This window comes from Halictus rubicundus, chromosome 3 (genome assembly GCF_050948215.1).
Source record: "Halictus rubicundus isolate RS-2024b chromosome 3, iyHalRubi1_principal, whole genome shotgun sequence".
Classification (NCBI taxonomy): domain Eukaryota; kingdom Metazoa; phylum Arthropoda; class Insecta; order Hymenoptera; family Halictidae; genus Halictus; species Halictus rubicundus.
This window is the reverse complement of record NC_135151.1, coordinates 5,453,180-5,478,060: the sequence shown is the minus strand read 5'-3', so window position 1 is coordinate 5,478,060 and position 24,881 is coordinate 5,453,180. Positions and strand designations below refer to the sequence as shown.

Genomic DNA, 24,881 nt, shown 5'->3' with positions numbered 1-24,881 from the left:
ACATTACTTTATGAAAGTAACGTGAATGTATCTATTAAAATTTTGTAGCCATTTTTTTTTAGTAATATATACCCAAAGAAATCAATTTGTTAAATAATTCCTCACGGATGCATCTTTACAATCTCATTATTCGTAAACTAAAAATATTAGAATCCGTCATTTTAACGGATCCCGTAAATCTAGTGTTAAAATTACACAAATTAGCGTAAGGGACCCAATTACTGTGAGGGTACCAATTACTTTGGCTATATTAATTATTAATTAAAATAGATGGATAATTAAAATAGAGATGTTACATTTTTTTCATTAAAATCAGTTAATATATAAGTTATATATTTTCTATTTTTAAATATTCATTATGCTTTAAAAATAAGTATAATTAATATAGCAACAGTAATTCGGTCCCTTACCCTCTGAGAGAATAATACTTTTTCCTGTATTAAACATACGATCATCAAAAAAATCAACACACATGTAACACTAATATTTTACAATCATAATAATCTTAACGTCCTCATTTATTTATGTTTTCTTGTTGAGTATATAAATTATCGTCTCTCTATGTTCTGGTTGATAAATTAATTAATCGTACAATTTTAATGGGCTAATAATTTACCTATTTTCGCTTCACACTTTACACCAACGAATTGTCTTTCATTCGCAATTTCACATTTTGTAGAAATTCATCTCGTGACACGAATAGAGAGAAATCAAATGACATGGAATAAAAATCAAACCTGTGAGAGTTATGCTTCGTAAAATCTTCGAAGTCCGTGTCTTTTAACCCTTAGCACTCGAATGGTGACTGTAAGGCACCACTAAAAATTGCTGTATTATTATTCAAAATATGTTTCGCATTATTAAATTTGGTTGTATTTAATAATTACTAAACATTTCAATGCTGTACGTGTAAATCGCACCATTTTCGTCTGTATAACATGAAAACAAATATATAGAAGGGAAATATTCTAGGTCGAGTTCGGGAAATATTCGAGTGCGAAGGGTTAAAAATATTTATCATTTTGCTGCGATGTTTCGCGTTGCCGTTTTACATTATACGAGGACAAAAGGCAGGAAAAAATGTTGTTGAATGACGTCGAAATTTTCTGAGGCGCGTATCCGGTCCGGTAAAGATTAAGCACGGAATTTCCCGGTTCATCGAAATGGAGGCAGGGCGGTTCGGTAAAAATCGTTTAGCCCGGCCGGTTTGCTGTAAGAATAAACACGAGGCTTGAGTATATTTGCGGGTTCCATAAAAAGCGTAAGTAATCTCCTCTCGCCGCGGCTGAGTAAACTACCAACTTTTCGAATATCGCGAACCCGGTGGATTCGAGAGGGTAACCCCTAGGAAAGAAGTAATCTCGCCCCCGTTAGCGCACTCTTCCTTCTCTTATTGGACCATCGTTCCACGTGGAACGGAACGATACTCACCCCCTACCCCTCCTCCTCCCGTTACAGCCCACACCGGCAGAATTAAAAGTCAGACTTGCCCTAGCGATTCCGTTACTTTGAACCGGAAGTCTTCATGTTTGTGTGCCTAATTGCGAGTCATCGAATGCCCCACGGGTCGCGCAGTCGGCCAGAATCGCAAGAAGATGGCCGAAAATAGAATTGTCGAACTATATAGAAACCTTATAGAAAATTTATTGTATACTGGCGTCAGTGTATCGATCCCGCTTGAATTGTTTAAATATATCGATTTGTTATTGAGATACAGACCATAAAATCTGACGGAAGTTCAAGCTCCTCGATGTCTTGAAAGTGGGGAGATGTTGTATTAAGGAAAGTTTATCTTAAAAGAAACTTATATGTAAAAGATTTTATTCTTAAAGTAGGCGTTACGAACATAAACTTTCCACGGAAATAAAGTGAAATATGTTTAACATTGTCCTTTTAATCCTCAGTTTAGACTGTTTAGTAGTACAACATTTTTTGGTGACATAGCGATATCACTATAAAACATCTGTTGCTTTGTCTATACCAATTGTAAGGAACAGAGGTTAAATAAAAGAGTACTACTCCTTTCGAAGATTTTAATAAATCGAAAGAACGTGGCAATGAAAAAGAATTGTTGACCATTTCACCTCGAAATCAGTTTTTCTACACACCCAGTACAGAGCGTGTACTTTCATCTGATCGTTATCTGAATTATTACAAATGACGGGGCGTCGATGGAAGGGAGAGCGCGATACGTTCTCGATGAATTGCCGGTTTCAATTGCAGGTGTAATTATAGGGAATTATAGACCGTCTCGGCGGTGCCTACGTTCTCAATATTCAATCAAGTGGGAAGCTTACACTACATTTCAGCCGCGTGCCGAGCGATAGCGACGCGTAGTATACTTATTTAATGAAAATTAACCGACGACGCCGCGTATCGTGGAGTGTGCAACGAAGCAGCGAACTGTGCAACAGCGGGCTGAGATAAGGAGCGAGCAGGGAGCGACGCGGGTTATGCTTCAATTTCAAACCCGGCCCCGTGCATATGGCAAGGATAAAGCGAATGCATTATAGCCGCGCAGCGCCGACGAAAAACAGGTTTAAACCTTTTTTAATAAAATTATTACAGAAATCGGGGGACGTCGCGAAAAATTCAGCGCGACAAAAAATTTCGTCGTGTCGCGGATTAGCGTGACTCGCGCGCGCGTGGTCGCGTTTTTACTTTTTATTCCCTTACCTTCGTGCCGGTTTTATTTTTTATTTCCGTCATACCCGTCGAAAGCAACCGCAACGCAACAAAGCCATCTCGATTTAATTTGCCGTGCATATTTGCATCGTTGAATTTGAATTTTAATAACCGCCATAAAACGCGCAAGATTGCTGCTCCGGCCCCGGCTATGATATTCAAAGTGCGAAGGTAGGGTCGTCGGGAGGAGAAAAAAAGAAGAAAAAAAAAATCAAACTGAAAGGATAACGAGAGTCTTCCGACCCTCCGCCCACTTCCAGTCACTCTGATTAAAACGTTTAAATCAGTTCGTTCAACTGCGTTCACGGGATTTTATTGCGCAGGATGCATCTCCGCCGACCTCGTCCCCGTTTTTACTTTCTCCCATTTTTCGGTTTTATTTTCTCTTGTTCATCTTGCCGGAACGCCCGAGTGATAGATTCCGGTGCTTTAAGCGATCCTTATTCACATTCGCTGACGGACGCGACGAACTTCGCCATGCGTTAGCGGGAATTATGCAGGGTGTCCCAAAAATGTTGTACTTCCTTGAAACGGATAATTCCTGAGATCATTTGATGTCACTTTTTCCTTTGCGAAAATGTTCTCCGCGGCTTTATTAACACTAGGTTTACGGAGCAGTAAAAGTGACTATTTTGCATTAACAAGAACAAATAACAAGAACGTGCTACCGCACATTTGTAGCAATATTTTAAGACATAAATTTGCTAAATAATTTAATTTACGGGTCATTTTGACGGGTCCCGTAAACCTAGTGTTAAAGAGTTGCTAGCGAAAAACACGGACCAATCAGAGTGCGGCTATAGCAGAGGGATTCCGACTCGGCGACTGGCATTGGCTGAGTCAGAATCCGTCTGCTGCAACCGCGCTCTGATTGGTCTGTGTTTTTCGTTAACAACTACTTAACATTGCCGCGGAGAACATTCTCGCAAAGGAACAAGTCACTACAAATGGCGACAGAAATCACCCCCTTTAGAAAGAAATGCATTTTTGGCCACCCTGTAGTGGAAAGCAGCCTAATGTGGGGAAGTATAAATTCCGTGAAAATTTTACAATTAGACTGCGGCATTTTATGGAAAACAAAAATTCTCTACCTCGATTTCAACGAAATGGAGCCAAATAATTAAATATTATTTCATAATGCATATTTTGCTGCCGACTAAATGATCAACTTCACTATCGACTGGTAAAACACCCGGCATGTCGTGTATAAATCAAAGAGAACTCAAACAAAACCTTAAACTGTTGCATACTTAAGTGTACTTAATTATACCTTGAGTCTGCAGTTTTTAAAGAAGTCTCGTATACATATACTGTAGAGCTTCAGTATCAAGAGCGGCAAGGAAAATTTTGACGTCAAGTTGTAGTTTCATTGAGATTTCCTCGGGACTGGAAATTCAAAATGTCGGTTCGCTAACGTAACCAGAAAAATCTACGTTATTTAGTAGAGCCCGTGGTATATCCTCCAGGCTCTCGTTTATTAGGTTATATTCTGTTATTAGTGTGTTATACGTCGCGGTGATGGTTGATTAACGAACACACCAGCGGAGGCGAAGAAATTACTTTATTACTTGACGGTGTTAGGTAGACGTGTCGTAAACTAGAATTCTTGAGGCATCAGATTCTCCTGGGTCCAATTTGCATTCTGCAGCATGTTTCGCGAAGAATTCCAGATTCTACATTACGATGAAAGTAATAGAATAACGAGTTTCAGAATTATGTAAAAAGGACTTTTGTAGAGATCTACTTTATCGACCGATCGAGGTAGGAATTTTCACCCATTGATAATATGATAACGAAAACCCGTGGTAAAATGTTACGTGCTCACTGTGGAAACGATAAGCAAAATACTGGTTGATATTGAAACAAAAGGGGAACAAAAAGTCTTATTATTTTGTCCTGCACCGGTGGCAGGGCCTTGCGAGGGAAAGCAATTTCACCGCGAAAGAGGAGGGAAAAACGGCAAAGCCGGTTAGCGGGCGTAGTCGAAGCGGAGAATTTCGACTCGCCATCGGTCGTCATCCGTCAGCGGGCACCGGCTCGGCAAGAACAATTAGTCACCGGCTCGTGGAATTGGCAAGGGCGATACAATTGACTCGTACCTGGCCGGTCTCGTCATCCAAAAAGAGAGAGAGAGACAGAGAGGGTGAGTCCATTCGCCGCTTTTCCCTTCGGGTCTTCGTTGACCCTTTCCGTGATTCTCCGCTTCGCAGGAAAGCTCACCGGAGTTACCACTCCCGAGCAAGTTTCGGCCAGCAACAGCCCTAGTCCGACACCCAGCGGCGCGATATTGTTCGAAATCTCCGGAACTGCATCCTGCCACTTGGTGATGCTATGAATGTGCGTGCCGCTCTCAATCCTCTTCTCTCCCACGTACACGTATCCCTTTATGCGCCGCAACATCCCCGATGCATGAACGCTACAGCAATTAGGAGCCGCCAGTGAAACAATCGAGGCTAATAGTTTGCCCCGATGCCGAACGAAGTCGAACAACTAGTCGAAAAATCCCCATAATTCAACATTGTGCTGCCCGTGAATGAAAACCCGAACATTATTCACTTAGCCTCTTAGCACTGGAATTGCTGGACCAGCTCAAGCAATCAGTCGGTCGGGGTTTTTAGTTTTGGAAATAGGAAATAATCACGAGGTGTCGAGTCCAATGTAAATAACAATTGAAAGTGACGAGGTACCCAAAGCGATTCCGAAAGCAGATCTCTAGAAGTCCCAACGTTGTATTGATGACAAAGGCACTTTGGGAAAAGTGAACGGTTTTTATTAATATACCCACTGGTTGTATTAATATATTCTCAATCCTGTTAATTTATTATATAATCTCCATCATTATCAAGGACAGTTTGCCATCTTTCCTGCAAATTTTCAATCCCCCTCTTATAGAAATCCAGGGTTCGTGAAGCAAAAGTAAAAAAAGCAAGGTGTCTCTTTAAACCTTCTACAGATGTGAATGTTTTATTTCTTAAATAATGCTCCAATGATTTGAAAAGATGATAGTCAGAGGGAGCAATATCCGGTGAGTACGGGGGTTGCGGTAAAACTTCCCATTGCAATTCTTTGATTTTTTCCTGAGTGAGTTTCGCTGCATGGGGCCGGGCATTGTCAATTTTCAGTATTACACCTTTTCTGTGGACTAAAGATGCCCTCTTATTCAATAGTTCTGAATACAGCCGTTGTAATTGCTGACAATACAACTCAGCAGTAACTGTTTCTCCAGGTTTCAACAACTCAAAGTGAATTATGCCACGACAGTCCCACCAAATACACAGTAACACTTTTCTAAGTGATAAGCTAGGTTTAGGGGTTGATAATGCGGTTTGATTTGCAGTAAGCCACTACTTGGAACGCTTTATGTTATCATAAAGAATCCATTTTTCATCTTCGGTAACGATTCTGCTAAGAAATGGATCTCTACAAAATCTGGATAGCAATGAAGTGCAAATTGATCGACGAATATTCTCGTTGGTCTCAGATAATTGATGCGGTACCCATATTCCTTGCCTATATGCCTTTCCCATTTCGTGTAGGTGCGTTTGTATAATTGACCACGTGGGCCCAAGGCTTTTCGATAATTCTTGTATACTTAATTTTGGATCAGCTCCCCCAAGAGATTTTAGGGTGTCATTATCAAATTCAACTGGTCGTCCACTTCGAGGCCTGTCAGAGAGATCATAATCACCAACAGCAAACCTTCTGAACCTACGTTGACACTTGTTGACCTTCAATACATCTCCATAAACATCGCAAATTTTCTTTGTTGTTACCGTTGCATTCAATCCCGCATGAAAATGAAAAGGTATGCAATGACGAATATGATCCTCGGAAGGTACGGACGCCGCCATTTTATTGCAGGGTTGTAAAAAAAATATACGTTTTAGAATATTTTGAAAACAGGATGCTTTACCGGAAACTGTAAAAGAATACGTGTTTCCTCTTCAACTATCTGTGCAGAACTAAAGGCAAAACAAATTCTTTTCAAATAATTGATTACTTATGGGTACCTCTAATATATACCGTGTATATGAGACGCATTTAATGATCGGTAGCTTCAGTGCCAAGCGCAGGAAATGGAACCACTGGTTTCCGAAATATTTTGCGAGCGCCTGAGAAGCCGGCCCTATAGAAAGGACGATAATGCGTATGTACATGCATATGTATGTAGAGGCTGTTCCGTGGATAGTTCGAGTATAGAATGTGGATTAGAGGACGCAGTAATTTGCCAGGTGACTGGCGCCAGTCCTTCAGTGAATCACATTACCATATGGTAATCATTGTAATTTCGTTATCATTCAACCCCCAATAGCGGCGAAATTATCTCCGAAATATAATATCCGGCCTCTGAAACGCCTCAGGAGCAATAACTGCGCCACGGTGTGGTGTCGGCGTAGGCGTCGGCGTCGGCGTCGGCGTCGGCGTCGGCGTCGGTGTCGGTGTCGGGCGTCGTTGCTGCCGGCCCGTTATAATTAACAAATCGCCCCGCGAAGAAATTACATTATTCAATTAAGTTTATTCGTTTGGCCGCTCCGGCCGACTTCGCTAATTTGTTCGCCGATGTTAATTGCTATCCCGCGATAATACCTTCCAGATAACGCGAGCAATTATACGTGTAGTATAATTTGTCTTGTCCTGCGGTGCCAAGAGCTTTACGCCTTATAATAAATCGTCCTTAATCGTCCCCCGGTGTTAGCCAATCAACTATTTACGCGATCCGTTCCCCGCGTTTACCTAATCGTCGTTCTCTGTCTTCCGGAATACCGAAATTGCGTCAAACCTAATCCCCGCGTACAAACACTTTTCCATAGGTGTGTGTTGCTTTTTCATAGAAAATTTTGCGTTCCCCCTGAAATGTGATTTTTTGATAATGACATATACATATATAGAGAGAGACAGAGAAACTTGTTCTAATATTTCAAAAATATAATCTTTTTACAATGACTTATTGTTTATAGTGAGCCCCTAAAGTTTATAGCGACTTTCTAAAGCTGTACCAAACGTTTCAAATTTCTCTTTGAGAACATAACAGGTTCAGCTGTTATTTATTGTTAGACAAGGTACAAAATAAATTAAATGCAAATTGGTCAGGTTGAGGGCTGAGAGTTGCTCTTTTACAAGATCATTTAAAATTCTCAGAATTTTAAGTAAAAAATGTAATGTTCTCATTGAAGGGGTAATTTTTATAATCTAGAAACTCTGGATTGATCGTTTTCCTTTTTTCCTTTTTGGAGCGGAGAATTAATTGTTGCTTTGCAGAAGATTAATGTCGAGGCCACACGCTCGGATTTACGGCTTACGGTCGAGATTCTACAATGCCGTCTTTGATGAAGTCATAAATTTTACGTCTGGCCTCCTTTATTCAGATTTATGGCACGGCTAGCAATTGTCAACGAACAATGTCTGGAAAATGTCCAAGTCATATTGTCCTCAACGGCAATTGACGCGTCGGGACTCTACACGGTCGAAAATTTATGGTATTTCTAGAGTCGTTGCTTAGAAAAAGTGCAGCTGATTTTTTCGTCCGCGCATGCAGAAACTCCGTCGTTGCTTCCAGCACACTTGGCTCGAGAATATTACAGCAATAACACGTTCGCAGCGAACACATATGTGACGTCTAAAATCTCGCAATATATTGAAATGTGTAGTTTAATTCATTTTATAAACTTTGCTATTCGAAGTAGTTTCAGATTAAAGAATTTGATGCGTTAGGTTGTAGCATATGTCCAATTTTAGAATGCAACTGTAAATCAATTTGTCGTGCATTCGGCTTAACTTCACCTTGCCAACCCAGAAATTTTTAACTTTTTATTATATAATTTTATGCATCTGCACGAGAAAATATCAAAAATCGAAATTTTAAGCTTAGGAATTCACTGGTTCAAAAGTTATGCGTGTTTAAAGTTGGGCGATCACACTTTGTTCTAGGACAAGGTGTCGTCGTACAGTAATTAGAATATAGAGAATCATATACGGGATCTCAAAGAGAAGGTATAATCCAAGTTGGTTGGGATTAGGTCATTGGAGGGGCGGAGAGGGCCGGCCTGTCGACGCTTACAAATGTACAATACGTTATCGACATTAGCGCGTGCATGTGCTGCCGGCCAGCAGTTCCGCTCATCAAACGACGCGCAATACCGAGCACAAACCAACATGGCGGCGCCCCAACCTGTCAAAAACGCTTAACACGCTAAGCATTACGTCGGTCCCAGGGGACCGACATCAAATTTTCCGTTCAGGCACGTCGGTCCACGAGGACAGACACTATAGCCTTCTCGTTTAGGCGACGCGCCGGTCGACTCGGAGAAGTGACTTCTGTTTATACGTAATCTTGCAGTTACTTGTAGCGTGAACGGAAATTCGTGTTAAAATCGCTCGACTTTAAACACGCATAACTTCTGAACCAGCGAATTCCTCGCCTTAAAACTTCCATTTTTGACATTTTCTCGTCGAGATGTACAGGATTTTATAACAAAAAGTTAAAAATTTCTGGGTTGCCAAAGTGAAGTTTAATCGATTTCATAGAATTTCATTTCTACAGTACTACGGTTAAGAAATTTGTAATTTATCGACAGAATTTGTTGCATACTTTGATCAACAAGTTTATTTAGAAAAAATTTGTGCTTGCTATGCGTTACTGTTAAAAATCGGACATTTCGTATGCAACACCCTAACATAAAAAATCATCAAATTCCTGAATTAGATTGTCAAGCAATGTTCAGTATGCTGCAGTAAAGAGCATAAATTATTAATTCGTTCATAGCGTACACGAGACCGAGTGATTTCACCAGCAAGGCCGCCCTATCCGGAATTACTCGAACGAATTAGTATAGGGAATCGAAGGAATCGCGGCGTCTAGTCAGTTGCTTCGCCACCGGGAATAAAGGAGAGGGTCCAAAGATAGATAGACAAAGAGACAGAGAGATAGAGAGAGAGAGAGAGAGAGATAGAGAGAGGAAGAGAGATAGTGGGTGAGAGAATGTAGCGAACCGCTGGCTGTGGAGACAAATTGTCGAACAGTGCTTGCGGTCGGACATACACATGTTCACCGAAGTTGGGTTACATTTAGAAAACAGGATTACAGTTCGCTTCACGGTGCTGGTCTGGGCTGGCGAGCCTGGCCCGGGTCCCGGGACTATGAAACTGCCGCGCACCTGAACACCAGGGCCGAGCGCAGGTGGCTTTTCAGGTTTGTCCGCTTTGTTCTCGCTGGTGGTTTCGACGCGCGAAGTTACTTCGAAGCGCGAAATCAGCGGGCCAAAGCTCCCGCCACCGCAACGTTCCATCGAACATTCTTCCTTTTCTTTCGCGAACACACTCCCCCCAGCTGAACTTTCCGAGGATTATGCCGCCGGACCGGGGAAAAAGTTTCCGCGATGGAAGCGGATTTTCGAAATGGAAGCAAACAAACCGATTCCTGGTTCACTATGCTTGAAATTTGTACCGCGCGTCGACCTCTGTTTGCCGGGAACGCTGTGCGCGAACACTCGAAGAAAGTGTAAGAGTTCATTCGCGTAATCGGATCGGCCGATCCGAACTGCCGGAAAGTATGCAGACTGCGGTGACCGGAATCAGTGCGAATTGCCAACATTCGACGTCCGAATACCAATATCTACGGTCAGTCGAAAGTAAAAAACTAAATCTTTGGAATAAAAGGACATTTTGGAAAATTTATTCGACATCATGATTGTTGTAACACAAAATTTTTAAATTGTTGTATAAGAGTTAATACATTTAATTAACTTTTGGTGGCGAATAGACTGCGGATTTTGTGTGGAAAATAAAAATTGTTTGCATCAATTGTTCTTAAATTCTTTCAGCCCGTGCACTGTTTTATATTTCACCTGCGCACTTCTGTTATAAATGCATCAAATCCGCAGTCTCGTTATGACTAACTATTATAAATGACTAACATTTAGTTCGGTTAGCAAAATTATTAAAAACGACCAGAATTTTTTTTTTGTTTCCAGTAACAATTATCGACGACAGGAATTTTTTTTTGTTACCAGTAATTATTATCGGCACGACCGAAATTTTTGTTGGTTATCAGTAACCATTGTCGACGATCGGAATATTTTTTCGTTACCGATGATCAATATCAAAAATCTCATGCTGTTATATTCCTCATGATCTTATATTCCTATTTGTTTTAAGAGGTGTATGCAAGTATGGATACCTTTTTTCTTGAAGAGCTATTTTTTAACATGATTTTGAGACCAATTTCGTTTTCTTTAAGTTATATGCATTTATAAATGTAACTGGATATTACCTGGCAAAAGTGTTTAGTTATTCCTGTCCAAAACTGAGTAGTTTAGGCGACATTTTAATTTCGATGCAAATTTTTACATCCAGGTTAGAGAGCTCATTTGCATATAGCAATTTTAGTCTTTATAGGTCATTGGCACACACCGTAGCTCAGTAGCATCGAATGATCATAGTGTTACATAATATTATAGAAATAAAATCATAATAGTAAATATTAAATTTGTTTAAAGAGGTGACCAATTTTCATACTCCACAAGGAATTGTACTGTATAAAGTATGTAAAAAATAAACATTTCACCACAAGTATAAGATGATATAAATCAAATATCTTCATAAACCAATAGACAAGTCCTTGCTAAAAATTAATTCAATAGTTACTTTTAATGCATAAAAAATTGAATTTTTGTTTTAAAGAAGTTGACCTAACAAAATTGAACAGAGAATGAAATTTCTCTTGCATCAGATGAGTCCTTCAAAACAGTACAATTGACAAACAGATATTATGGTGTTTTCGTTGAAGTAATCCACAGTACACGGCTTTTCTCGAAATATTTAGCCATATTACAATGTTACACTTCATATAGTGCTGAAGTAATATAGAACAGAATTTAGTTCAATTAGATTTCCGTTTCTATTAAATGGTTAACGAAATTGTGTTTCATGGCCTGTAATCGAGCAACATTCGGGGCGCATGTCTGTCCATTAGCAGTGAATTTCACTTCCGTTATCGCTAATCCACGTTATGAATAGGATAATACCATCTGTTTTTCAGATTATCTTGATACGATTTGATAGAGAATAGTATGGTTCATAGAATGTAGGTAATACCACACAATTAACTTGTTTGCTGCAAATACGAATGGCCAAGTATTGTCACACAGAACAGTAACTCTATCTGAAAGCATGAACACGGGACAGCGATTTTCTTATTTCGAAATAAAAAGCATTATCTTATATCGGAATAAAATTGTACATACTGACGGTCGCTCGAGTTTATCCCTAACGCGCAAATGCGTTAAATATCATTAAATAATCGTCGATAAGTAGTGCGTTAAGTACGTTATTCGTTTGCTGAAAAGACAATTCCAATTTCGAAAATTGATAAAAATTAAGAAACATTGACAGCAATATTTCTCGTCGACCGATCGAATTACTTTTAGGTAAACATGAGTTTTCACGCGAGCATATCAAACTGTCCAGGATGAGCTGTTTAGAAAGCTGCCAGAGATGAGAAATACATTTCCTTATTCCTCGCTTTGTGTTCTACGTGCAAACTTTCCCGAAAACAGGTGCTACGTGGCTTCCCTTCGAGTTTGCGAGCACGTTTCATTACTGACGCAAGGCTAGCTGGGCTGGAATTGCCTATGGCGGCAAAGTTATCATCAATATTGGATTCTTTCATGTACAAACATCCACGGGGGAACACGGTGGGACATGGTTTCCCGGTTTCCACGTAGGCTACGCTCTCTTTCTTCGAAAAAGCAAACAGAGCCCAACGTGTTTGCCAGTCCGAGCTAAGCGCTTTCACACCCCTAAACTTCCTGCACGTAGTTTCGCGCCTAGCGCGCGCATCTCCTCGGGAATCACGGAATTACGACAAATTCCGTTTGCAGTTTGAAATTATTTTCCGAGTAAATAGTGTTTTGCAGCTCGGCGTTCGGATTCAGGGAGTCGCGCGACCGTACGACCAGGGAACGACAGTTCGCCGCCACGTCGTTACGAACTTCATAACTCTGCTGCAGTAAAAAATAAATGCAGGAGGGCATGAATGTCTAACAACTTTAATTATGAAATGCAGGACGGTACACTGTAACGGGAACATCTAAGACTCCGTTATTTATGGCTGCGCGGGAACCGTTTCTGGATTCATTTCCTGGAACGTTTGATATTTGAAGTTTGTCGATTTTGTTTGTATCGATACTCTATGTTTTTTACTTTGTACAAAGTTGTTCTTTTTTTTTCTTCTTTGTACTACTTTTGTCACCTTGAACCGTTTTCAACTCTTTTAACTTGTTTCTTTTTCAATATAATTACCAAGAAAGATGAAACAACTTTGAGAAAACATTTTTTTTTATTAAACTTTGCTTCAGGAAACCAGAACATCTTTACTTTTTTAAATGTTATCCTGTAGATTTTTACAAGGAAATGCCGAAAATCAAAATTTTAATGTTAGGAATTGACTGGTTTCGAATTTATACGTGTTTAAAGCTGAGTGATTTTAAACGTCTTTGACAGGTAACAGGTCTAACGAACGGAGCCACCAGGTGTCAACACAAGACCTATCAAAAACGCTGAAAATCGCTCAACTTTGAACACGCATAACTTTTGATCCAGTGAATTCCTAATAATAAAACTTGGATTTTTGACATTTTCTCGCCAAAATCTACTGCATTACATTTAGAAACGTTAAAAATTTCTGGTTTCCTCACGTAAAGTTTAGCCTTTTTTGTACCAAAATATTCAAGTTATTGAAGAAAAGAAGAAATAAATTATTCTGCCGTAATTCTTTGAAATTACTGCAGAAAAATAGTATTTTGCATAAAGATGGCCAGTCTAGTTACAATAAAACAGAAAATCGTGAATGTCACACAACTGGATACTAAAATCGAACAAAAACGTCGATTAAACTAGACGAGAGATTTACAGTTTTCGCGATGTGATATTATGCAGTGTTTAACATTTGAGGCCTGCAAAGTTGCAGGACTTGCATGTAAAATTCATCGGAACTTTGCTTTTTCGCTGATGTTTCAGTCTCGCCCCTTCGTCGTACGATCGATCGACACATTGATACTATTGTACGTCGTGTAGTACCTCACTTCTACAGCGCGCCCTGTTCATGTTTGAAATCAATAGCCACCGACCAAAGATTTTAATTGATCAGCCAAATTGTGACAAAAAACGGTGCCGGCATTGTTAGAGAAACGACGTGGTAACATTTCCACAAGGACTCCGAGTGCCTCAACTGTGAGAGCTATACGTGTATCAAAACGTCAATATAATTGGAGTATCGATTCTTCGAACACCGAAGGCTTCACATTTCCCTCTTTCGAATATTTTAACAAACACCGCACTCGAATAATTTCACGATAAATGAAGGAAATAACTGAGATAAATATTTCTGGAGCATATATGTTTTATAGTATTAAGAATTTTTCAGTTGATGCGTACGAACCTTTCCTTCCTGATAATATTTAATCAACAATAAAGTATACATAAATCTCAGTTTGCGTTAAATATTATAATTTTATATATTATTTATTCTTTACCTACTGGGGGTCGTTTAAATAGGATTTTAAATGATCATGCTATCATAAAACGTAAAAATACTCATTTAAGTTATAATCCTCGTTAATGAGAAATTGATTAAAAACTCTTCAAGTGTAAATCGTAGATTTTTAGAAACTGTTAAATGACTGCTGGTTGGTAATGTGTTAACAATATTAAACGTCCACGGTTTAAAGTGTTTCGATTCCAGGATTTGCATTAACATCGATTAATTAAATACATTTGAATACGTCCCTCTGACAGCAATTTGTTTATAACGATTGATAACACGAATTAGTAAAATATTTGGTAATTGATTGACGCTCCGTTTTAGAGAAAATCGAGTTGGAAAACTCGACGATTACGCGTGTTATTGAGTAGGAATCGACTGGTGCGTCTGTTCATGACTAACCAATTCTACTTTTCGTGAATGCTAGGACACGCGAATCCATCGAACTTTCAACCTCGTTTCTTCAATAACGAAACATCAACCGAAAAATATAGTATTCGCTTTTTATTTAAGTCGAAGTGAGTCGAAAAGAAAGAATACAATTTATTTCTGTACCCCTTCATTTTCTAGAAAAACGAGTTTAAAGATCGCGTGCTTTAATATAGACAAGAAGTAGAATTGGTCAGTCATGATCAGACGCATCAGCCGATTCCTAACTAACAGTACGCGTATTCGCTGATTTTACAAACTTCATTTCTCTTTTCTCGACTGATTTATGCGTGTAGTATACCACTGAAAAATACATTTCTTTTCTGTGTAAAAAATTATGAACGACAAAGAAGTTCTAATCACTGTAACCATAATGTATAAATGATAGTGCGAGGGGTTAAGCATCAACGAAGTGGGTCGTAAAATGTAAGAAAACTGGAAAGGTGGTTAACCGATTAGGCTTATGGGTGACTGAAATGTATCAAACGTTTCCAGAGGATGTAACAAAGTAATTTGTTATTAATTCGTCCGGTGACACACCCTCGAACCATCTCGCTGGTAAAGGGTCATAAAGACTCGTACGAGGATCGAAGTACGGACCACGAAGAGCGTTTTCAACGCCTCGGGGATCGAAAGGATCGCCTTCTCGTGGGAAAAGACGAAAAATGGGGGAGGTTAGGTGGGCGAAGACCACTTAGCCCGAAGGGCATGGGTAGAGGCGTGACGAAAGAGGGCCGTTCAGGTCCGTAAGAACTTACGAGCAGCCCGAAATGGCCGCAACATTCGGCTCTCATTCGTCTCGGCTGACTCTTGTTGCGGCTTTACGAGCGGCTCTCCAGTAACTTTCTTTTTTTTCTTCTTCTTCTTTTTTCTTTACGGCCGACCTTCATTCGGTAAGAGAAACTTTCCGCAACGACGGAGTGAACGCAATTGCGACCGAACAGTCAAGCTCCTCGGAAATCTACCGCGAACTAACTGGCCCGATTCAGAACGAGCGGAATCGGTGGATTCGGTGGTCTGCTCCAATGGGCGAGATTGAGGGCTGAATTTTATTTGCAGGTCGCAACGGTACGTTTTGAAAAATTTTTTTATTTTCCTTCGTCGAGTGGGAACTCGCACAATAATGTTACAGCGTTCTGCGAACTCCCAAATCGATCGCGGTGATGGCTTCAAACTTGTTCGTCATTTTTGTTCCATAAAACAGTAAAAAAAAAATCGTTTATTAAATGTTAAAGAGTCGTTGTAAAGAGGGAGCTTCGATCTTCGAATCTTCGAATTTTTAGAGACATTTGTATTTGCAACCTTTTCCGGGGATAAACAAGTCTTTCGCGAAAAGTCGCATTACAGAATGATACAACTTCTTAAACGAACTTCTGTATCATCGATCACGATCGAGTTATTACATACACCGAGTACATTTCCAACCATCAAATATAATAAACGCTCGTGCGATTAGGAACCGTCACGGGGACAGATTTATAGGCGGAAGGGGCTTGCTCGCGACTGCAATCAGATTTCTGTCGATAACAAGCATGAAAAACGTGGACAGGAATTTCATTAGCGAGGTGGGCTTCGTCTGGGAAGATGACGTGATCGTTCGTCGAAGACGTGAGCCCCGCCGGGAACGAATCCGGCCGTCAGATTCGACCCGAATCACCGGCGCCTGATTAAAACATGCTGACACAGCTTTCCGATTTGTCAACGACACGTGTCGCGCGCGACTATTTGTTCGCGCTTCGTTCCGTTCGTTCGTTCGTTCACGAAACTTCGATAGTTATTAGCGGAACGGGCGCGTTGCAAGTCGACGGGAAATCCGAGATTCATGGGCGCCGCTGCAAATCACCCCCTGCCACCTAGCAGCCACTCACTTGACCGTACCCGGTACAAACTCGATGCGGCATTAATTCTACTCGTTTGTGAACTTTCCAGCACGACACGCCGCCGTTAATTGATGCGATCAATCCCCGACCCTTCGGCGACGCTTCTGGTTGACGCGTATCCACAATACATCTGATTGGCGAAGTTTCACCGGATTCCGGCTTCGTCGGAAAAGTATTAGGTTGCAACGCAAACACCTTCGGTTGTCGTCAATATCCTTGATTTTTCATTGATCAATTACGAAAATCGTTGACTATTGTTACGTCCCAGGTAGGACGGATTATGATTTTTATGAGATAGGACGCAGTTTTGAACCTACCTGCATTCACCGGCTACGGTTCGGGAAATTGAGGATTGTTTAAATAACTTGTATTCTTATTTTCCAAAACAAACAAAATTATTGATTTATTCAAAATTAGGTGCTGAATCAGAAGTTTTAAACATGATTTGACAAATAGAGATTATGTGTAGTTAACGCATAAACTAGATAGCTTACAAATATTTCGTTCAATAATAATAATGTTAATTTACCGAGTTGTTGGGTTCGCTTCGCTAAGTGGACACCGCAAGTCCACAAGTCGCAGGTTCCGCAAATTGCAGTTGCCGCAGATCGGAAATACCGCTAATCGCGGTTGCTGCAGGTCGCAGGTCGCAGGTTGCAGGTTCCGCCAATTCCAATTATCGCACTCACTGAACTTTGTTAAAACCTTCACTAACTGTCCCAGAATCCTTTTGTGAACTTTATTGAGAAAGCACTCTATGATGATGGTTACACCTTTTGATTGATAATGAATCATCTCTGTTATGTTGGTTCCCTTTTATAGGATGGACAGTCCTTTGTTTCAATAGGATATTGATTTGATCTTTTATCTAATGCGCGTCATTCTTACCATGGGATTAGTGTGCCTTCTTGGAACTTGGTGCAACTAGACACACTTTCTGTTTATTTTTCGGGGTGACATCGATCTTTGCTGCGTCTCTCGCAGGAGGATAATTGGAATTGTTTTGTTCGCTATCTAATTTTCTAGAAATTTTAACGCCTATCCTAATCCTATTTATTTCCTTCTCCTTGCGTGACATTATTGGGTTTCAACAATAGTTCATAATAATTCTTTGTCTCAAGTTTTATTCGTTTGATTCTTAAGCGGTCGAATCACCGGACATGACACCGTCTTACTTCCTAGAATCTTAAGGCTTATCTTAATCTTATTTATTCTTCTCTCCTCGCGTGGCATAATTTTTATTTGAAGTTTTATTTGTCTTATTCATGAGCGATCGAACCACCGGACGTGACACTATAAGTGGCTGCTATTTAATCGCAGTTATACAGCCAGGGGCAAAAAGATAGGACACCCTACGTTTCTTTGCGTTTCCATGTGATATCTATATGGTGTACCTGTAAATGTCTGCACTGTGCGTAGTACTCGTTTCTAAGAAATGTTATGAACAAAGACGTAACAATTTTCAACTTATCAGAGGCATACTAAGCGAATGAAAATGGAATTCGATAGCTTATCCAAGGAAAGTACTTTCTGCCAATTTTCAACCCGATATGTCGACATGGGGGGTAGTAATGGGGTGACAAAGAAAATCAGGCTTTTCCGTAATTTCTCTTGTCCTCTTAGATTGAAAATTCCGAAAAAAATCAGGCATATTTTAGCTATTAGAATGCATATGTATGAATTTTTTCAGAATTTTTAGCTTCGAAATCGAATTTTAAGAAATAACAAACATTTTGAAATACCGATTTCGTATAGAAGTGATGAGATTCCAAGTTTATACTTTTACAAGTTCTTTTTCACAGCTGAAAATTCTGAAAAAATTCAAGGAGGTACATTCTAATGTATAAAATATGTGTGATTTTTTTCAGAATTTTCAATTAAATAGGATAAGAGAAATTACGGAAAAGCCTGATATTCTTTATCACCCCATTGCTACCCCCCATGTCGACATATAGAGTTGAAAATTGGCACAAAGTATGTTCTTTGGATAAGCTATCGAACGGCCTATTGCAAATTCAATTTGGTTTTGGAGCACTTTTGACCTCCTTACGCGGCTGCACCCTTTGTTTCTATAAAATAGATGTATTTCATGCACCTTTGTGACTTGGCTATTACATCTCGGTAAATATGGTAAATTCCTCGACAGATGTTTGCAAAGGTAGTTACATTATTAATCGTCTTCATGGGCGAGAATTTGTTGAGATATTAAAAATATTTTCCCCAGAATATTACATCATGCATCGGAGCTTTTATTACTGGAATCGAAAGAAGGATCTGTAGCAATCTTTCTCAAAGGGTTGAAGAAGCAGATTGAAATATTTAGCATTCGTCGCATCGCATAGGTTTCATAGGTGAAATCTGTGTGGGTAACGAGTAACATAGCCAGCGTACATTTTCGAGATAACCGATCGTTTTGATATGGACGTTATGAGCACTGATAAATCGAACGTTTCCGCATTTAGGTCTGTTAATCGTGTCACTTGGGCGCATTTAATGGAGCATCGAATAAACCACGCGAGTCAGTAATTGTTTGGCTGATTTATCGTTTTGACGTTTATAATGCGCTCCGCTGTCGATTATCGAGCACTTTCGTCATAATTGGATAATTGTATCCTCGGTCGTTTCACCGGCAGCGCCGATCTAATTTTACCGTATTACGGAGAGCTATGTGAAATTAGACCGGGGCCGGAGATCTATATGAGAACTGGAGAGTCTGGCTCGATTACTCGTCGACGTAGAAGAATGTGCTCCGGCGAGAACGTGAGAAGTCTCGGAATCCCCTAAATCAACGCATTTATTAGCGACGGAAGACGATGGCAGCGATTCTTTTCCATTACGGGCTTTATAAAGGCGAGGCAGTTTCCGGTCAATAACAATGTATCACGCGCGGATCGAGTTATCGCGCTCGTGGGACCGTAGATTTCGCCATTTAAACGCGCCGAGTATCGATGGTCATTCGATTCACGTTGATCGGATCGATAGGCAATCATGAGCCTGCTACCTGAAAAGGTATGCACCTCTTCGCTACCCTCGAAATCCATTCGAAACGTGCGCGAGCTAACTCAATTTCCATCGAATACGTCTAAGATTACCGCCGCGGACTACCAACTGCTAGATACGGCCGCAGAAACGAACATTGAGTTGCGAACTTTGGCTTCGAACTATCGCCTAACAATTTCCGCACCGAGATCTTCAAACAGAAAGTTTCTTGTTCTACCGGCTTGACGTGCATGCTGGTTGTACGATAAAACGTGATTTCTTTGATTTGCATGCAGCGCGTTCGCTGAACAAGCAACAGAAATGAAGATAGCTTGTTTCCATGCAAACATACTTACGTCGGAAGTGTAGAACACACTTTTTCGCATTAATTCACTCGAAAATTTGACATTTTCTATTCAATGTGGTTGGCGGTACACCTTTCATTCAATGTTAATAAATCAACTAGAAAAAATCCTACGTCAAATTTTCAGCACTCGTCGTAAAGGGGAAGCTTCAATTTTTAAATCTACGGTGGTTTCGGTCACACGAGAAAAATTTTTCAACGTTTCTACAGACGTTTCAATCCGTAACTTATTCGGGACAAAAAGTGTCTTCAGACAATTTCTCGAGAATGGCAAATTCAGTGTTCAAACACCTTTTTCGAATAAAAGCTAGACGAAAATTTGACATTTTCTATTCAATGTGGTTGGCGGTACACCTTTCATTCAATGTTAATAAATCAACTAGAAAAAATCCTACGTCAAATTTTCAGCACTCGTCGTAAAGGGGAAGCTTCAATTTTTAAATCTACGGTGGTTTCGGTCATACGAGAAAAATTTTTCAACGTTTCTACAGACGTTTCAATCCGTAACTTATTCGGGACAAAAAGTGTCTTCAGACAATTTCTCGAGAATGGCAAATTCAGTGTTCAAACACCTTTTTCGAGTAAAAGCTAGACGCTAAAAAGGATACGGTGGAAGAAGAAAGCTGAACGGAACAATTAGGCGAACGCAATAGGAGCGTGATCGCCGGGTCCTCAAAACTTGGCAACGATCCTGAGCGACGCTTCAAAGATGACCATTGGGGGACATAAATTGTCCTGCCGTCTCTATAACTGCGCAGACCCCTTTGAAGGGTACTCGCGGGTCGCGTGGAGACACACCGGAATAATTTAAGCCACAAACATAGCGTCGGAGTGCGGATCACTGGCGAGGGCGTTCGTGGCGGGGGTGGCAGAGGGTTGGAAGTCAGGACAGGCGACGAAGTGCTGGTGTGTAGGAAGGAGGGTGGGCGCGTGCTGCTGAAGACTCTCCTTTGCAGTTGGTTGTCGTCAGTAGCAGACTGTACTCTAATTAACGGTGGGTAACAAGAGTACCCCGGAGAAATGGAGAGTCGTTCTAATAATTCGCGGGAGAAACGCATCTCCGTTGCGCGCATAAGAGAAAGAGGTCGAAGAGTTTCTAAGCGGTAGCAGAGCTGTGCGCGTTGCAAGGAAGACGCTCCCGGTGTCGGTATCGACCTTGGCACGCACAGTTCCCGTGAAATGTTTTTAATTACTTAGCGAGAATCCACGTGTCCCGGCACAAATATTAAAACATACGCTAGGTCCGCTGCGACGTTAATTTCGATGCCTTTGTACTGCGATCAGACTCGGTTCGCGCTTAGACTTTTCATGAATATGGTCGTGCGTTTTTCCAATTGATTAACCACCGACACCTGCGAAGAAAGCCTTCAATATTTCAAGTTTATTTCGATTGAAAACGTTATTGCAGTAGACTACATTTTCACGATAAAAATGAAAAGAAAATCAACGAGACGAATCATTTTTCAGACTGAGAATCTTTATGCGAAATTAAAATTTTAAGCCCGAGATTGAAATCAAACAGAAAGGTCCACCTTCAATGCTTTTTAGATTCTGTTAATTATCTTACCATTTGGTATTTTGCCTACTCGGTTTTATCGTAAATACACGAAATCCGCAGTCTACACACAAGCATGTTTCTTCTTGAAAGGCTCCTATTTTATACAGAAACTGGCGACCAGAAAAATGGTAACTTAAACCCTGCATAATATAATACGCTCAATACTGAACAAGATCCCTGACTTCGACGACAAAAAATTATCGATCCAACGTAGAACTACCTTGATATAGCGACGATTTTCAGAAAAGTTAACGGAGAAATTGTGTAAGAAAGAATGCGGTTTGCAAAATTACACGTTGAACTTTAAACTGTTTGGGTACTATTTTGATCTATCTTCGAAAAATATTTGCCGCAATTAATAGCCACAAAGAATTATATATAATTAATAGTATATGCTTATGAAAAAAGAACTACAGCCTCCTTACATGTTGATCGGGTTGCCGCATATCAGGCGTATTTTTAACTGATAATAACTAAAAATTGAAGTCGAAGTTGCAATTTTTTTATTTTTCATTTTCGTCTTACATCGTCTCGGACAACCACCCCTTAAATTTTCTGGAACACCCTGTATTGGGAACGACTGATCAATCACAAAAAGTCAAATGAAAAGCCATTTTTATAAGACGATTTCGTTATTAGAGTCATAATATTGGATGCATATTTAAAACGGTAAATACAAGTTATAAATAAATGTCTCGTTTTTGCCGGAAATTCGTGAATTTTTTTGGAGTACGACCAGAGCGACAGAAATTTACACAACTTAAAATTTAAAGTAACATTGCAGGCTCCTAATTTCGCGCGTTCGAAATACGGTACTAAAAATGCCGTGGCAGTAAAATAACTTTCGTGGAATGTTACACGGTCGGATGCAAAACATGTTTCACTTTAATTAAGCTCGCCGCGTTTCGAATTTGTTGAAGGTCTCCGGTTTTACGTCTCCACCAGATTTACACAATAGGTTAGTATAAACCACAACACGGTTTACAGACTATATGCCACAAACCGAAACCTGGAGAGATGGAAGCTTTAAAATCTGTTGCCTCGCAAGTTTCTCGAGTAATTTCATCTATTTTACACTGTGAACATTTCTGAGTGAATATGTAACATCTGAAAAATATACGTGTGAGTGTTTCAGATGAATATTTCATGTATTCAATTCCATGTAACATTTGTCGGAATATAAAATCCTTTGCCGTTCTGTTTGCGTTATGCGTACAGCGTCAATTATTTACGTTTTTTACAATGCTGCTGCTACGTTTAATATACAAACTGCAATAAAACGAACGACCTTTAAAAAGTTTATCGATTTCTTTCCTTTATTTTCATGCACGTAGTTTTCATTTTATTCTTGTTTAACTGCATAACGATTACAAATTCGTTCTCCGATATATTGAAAACACCGAGGAAACAAATCAACTTCTCATAAAAAACACACACCTTTTAGAACACGATAACTATTTTAAAATTGTTTCAAAATTGGTTTAAATTAAGTCTGTTTGAGATGCAGAAAAACGCCTAACTTCTGAACCAGTGAATTCCTCGCCTTAAAACTTCAATTTTTGGGATTTTCTCGTCGAGATGTACAGGATTATATAGTAAAAAATTAAAAATTTCTGGTTTGTCAAGGCGAAGTTTAGCCGTTAACCGAATTCGGCCAAGGTGTTGAATAACTATTCTACAAGTAAATAATAAATGCAATGAAGGTATACTCACTGTGCTCGCCTAAGTAGATTGGTGTCCATGTGACTTGCGATTGAACAAATGTCGCAGCCACGAAGAGAACAACGCCGAACCACACACAGAACCTTGTCGCACTCATTTCACTAACAACCCCTACAACCGCCATTTCCCTCGTTTCAATCAGTCCTCTGCCTTAATATCATCTTCACCGTGGTCCTTTCTCCTCTCTCTTTCTCTCTCTCTCTCTTTGCCACGACCTTCAGCTCCTTCGTATTCCCTTCCCGGATTCGTAATTACCGCCAATATCCTATCGTGATCGAAGAAAAATGTACAAGACTCTACTCGACCGTGCCAATAAATTCTTCCTCGAACAATCCAATCAACTACCGAGCCACTCGCGTCCCACTCTTCCCTCCCGAATTGGTTGGCTAAAGTTTCGCGGGCAGCATCCAGAGGAACAAGTCCTTTGAACGCGACACGCAGATCGATCGTTTATAAGTAATTAACGCCGCAAGAAGCAACCCCGCCGCGCGATAATTTCGTTCGCGGCCGCGACAGACACCGAAAGGGTTAATGACCCGCGAACGAGCATCCGGTTCTATTCGTCTCGTTCGTTTCAGCGAACGGAGTTGAATCGTCCGCGGTATTATCGGCTATTCCCGGCGATCAAACTTTTCAAACGAATTTGAAACTTTCGAATTAGCCCGAGCCCCGATTCTTTTTTTCCATAGGCACGTTGTATCGCGGTGATACGCGGCGATCCATTATTCTTCGTCCCCCTTCGTCCTCACGCCAGACTTGATTTCTTCGTTCCGCGTCTTACGTTCCCTTAATTTCGCCGGGAGGAACCGTGAGTGATAAAACGTCGCTCTAGATCCGACAACCCAACGGGAAACGATTTTTCGTCCTCCTTTCACAGATCGGCGGGGACGAGCGCGCTGCGATCCGACGAGATTTTTCGTCGACCCTCCTCGTTCAACCCTTTTGCCACGGCTCTCCTTCGAGAGCACTTCCGCTGGCTCCCTGCCTCTTTCTTTTGCTCCCACGGCGAATCCGGCAGACTATCTCTGGGTGTTCCTGGATCTGTCTGCAACAAAACAGCGAACCGTTACGTTAGGTGAGATCCTTTAGTTGCACGGAGACAAAGTATAGTCCGATTTCGGCGCACAATGCGTTGTCTATAGAACAAGAGTGAGAAACCAATAGCTTTCTTGTTTAGAAACACTTGGTGCAATTGGGATGGATATTGAGGGACGAATGAATGGAAAAATGGACAGATAGAATACAAAATTGTAAGTATTTTAGATGGATTTGAGACTTTTAGTAAAATATATTCATATTCGACTTATTCGATTTTTGAGATAATGATATTGCCATTCATTTCTATATTGTGCCCGACTTCCTAGACTTCTTAAAAGAAGAAATTGAGATTTAGTTTGCATACAGATCGGTAGTTAATTTTGTAACACAATAGAAAGATTAATTCCATGTCGATTCCCAATCAAATTGAAATTTTCATATTCTTAGAGAGACAATAATTTCGATTTTGATGGGAACATATTATTAGAAGATATTGGGTTGTAATACAAACATGTTTAGTATTTCTTTTTATTTATCGATACGGTACAGAATTATATTATACATATATTTATATGTATATAATTCCTCACTGCAAATGGCTTCTTTACAATTTGTTTACATAATGTATGATACAACCCGATATTAAATTTCAAGATTATATTTATTTATTACGTCTGCTATAGTTAC

The 24,881-nt window shown here is 40.2% G+C and overlaps 1 protein-coding gene and 1 long non-coding RNA gene across 2 annotated transcripts in view; both read right to left on the bottom strand.

Annotated features, from left to right (window-relative positions):
* The window catches only part of LOC143352474 (uncharacterized), a 465,026-nt gene that overhangs the window by 340,618 nt on the left and 99,527 nt on the right, over nt 1-24,881 (bottom strand). Inside the window, exon 2 of the mRNA XM_076784988.1 lies at nt 23,148-23,421. Coding sequence (XP_076641103.1) covers nt 23,148-23,280 — 133 coding nt within the window. The 5' untranslated portion in view covers nt 23,281-23,421. The remainder of the gene's footprint in view (nt 1-23,147; nt 23,422-24,881) is intronic.
* Nucleotides 23,582-24,881, bottom strand: part of LOC143352483 (uncharacterized) — a 98,952-nt gene continuing 97,652 nt past the window's right edge. Inside the window, exon 2 of the long non-coding RNA XR_013081938.1 lies at nt 23,582-24,201. This is a non-coding gene — a long non-coding RNA (uncharacterized LOC143352483). The remainder of the gene's footprint in view (nt 24,202-24,881) is intronic.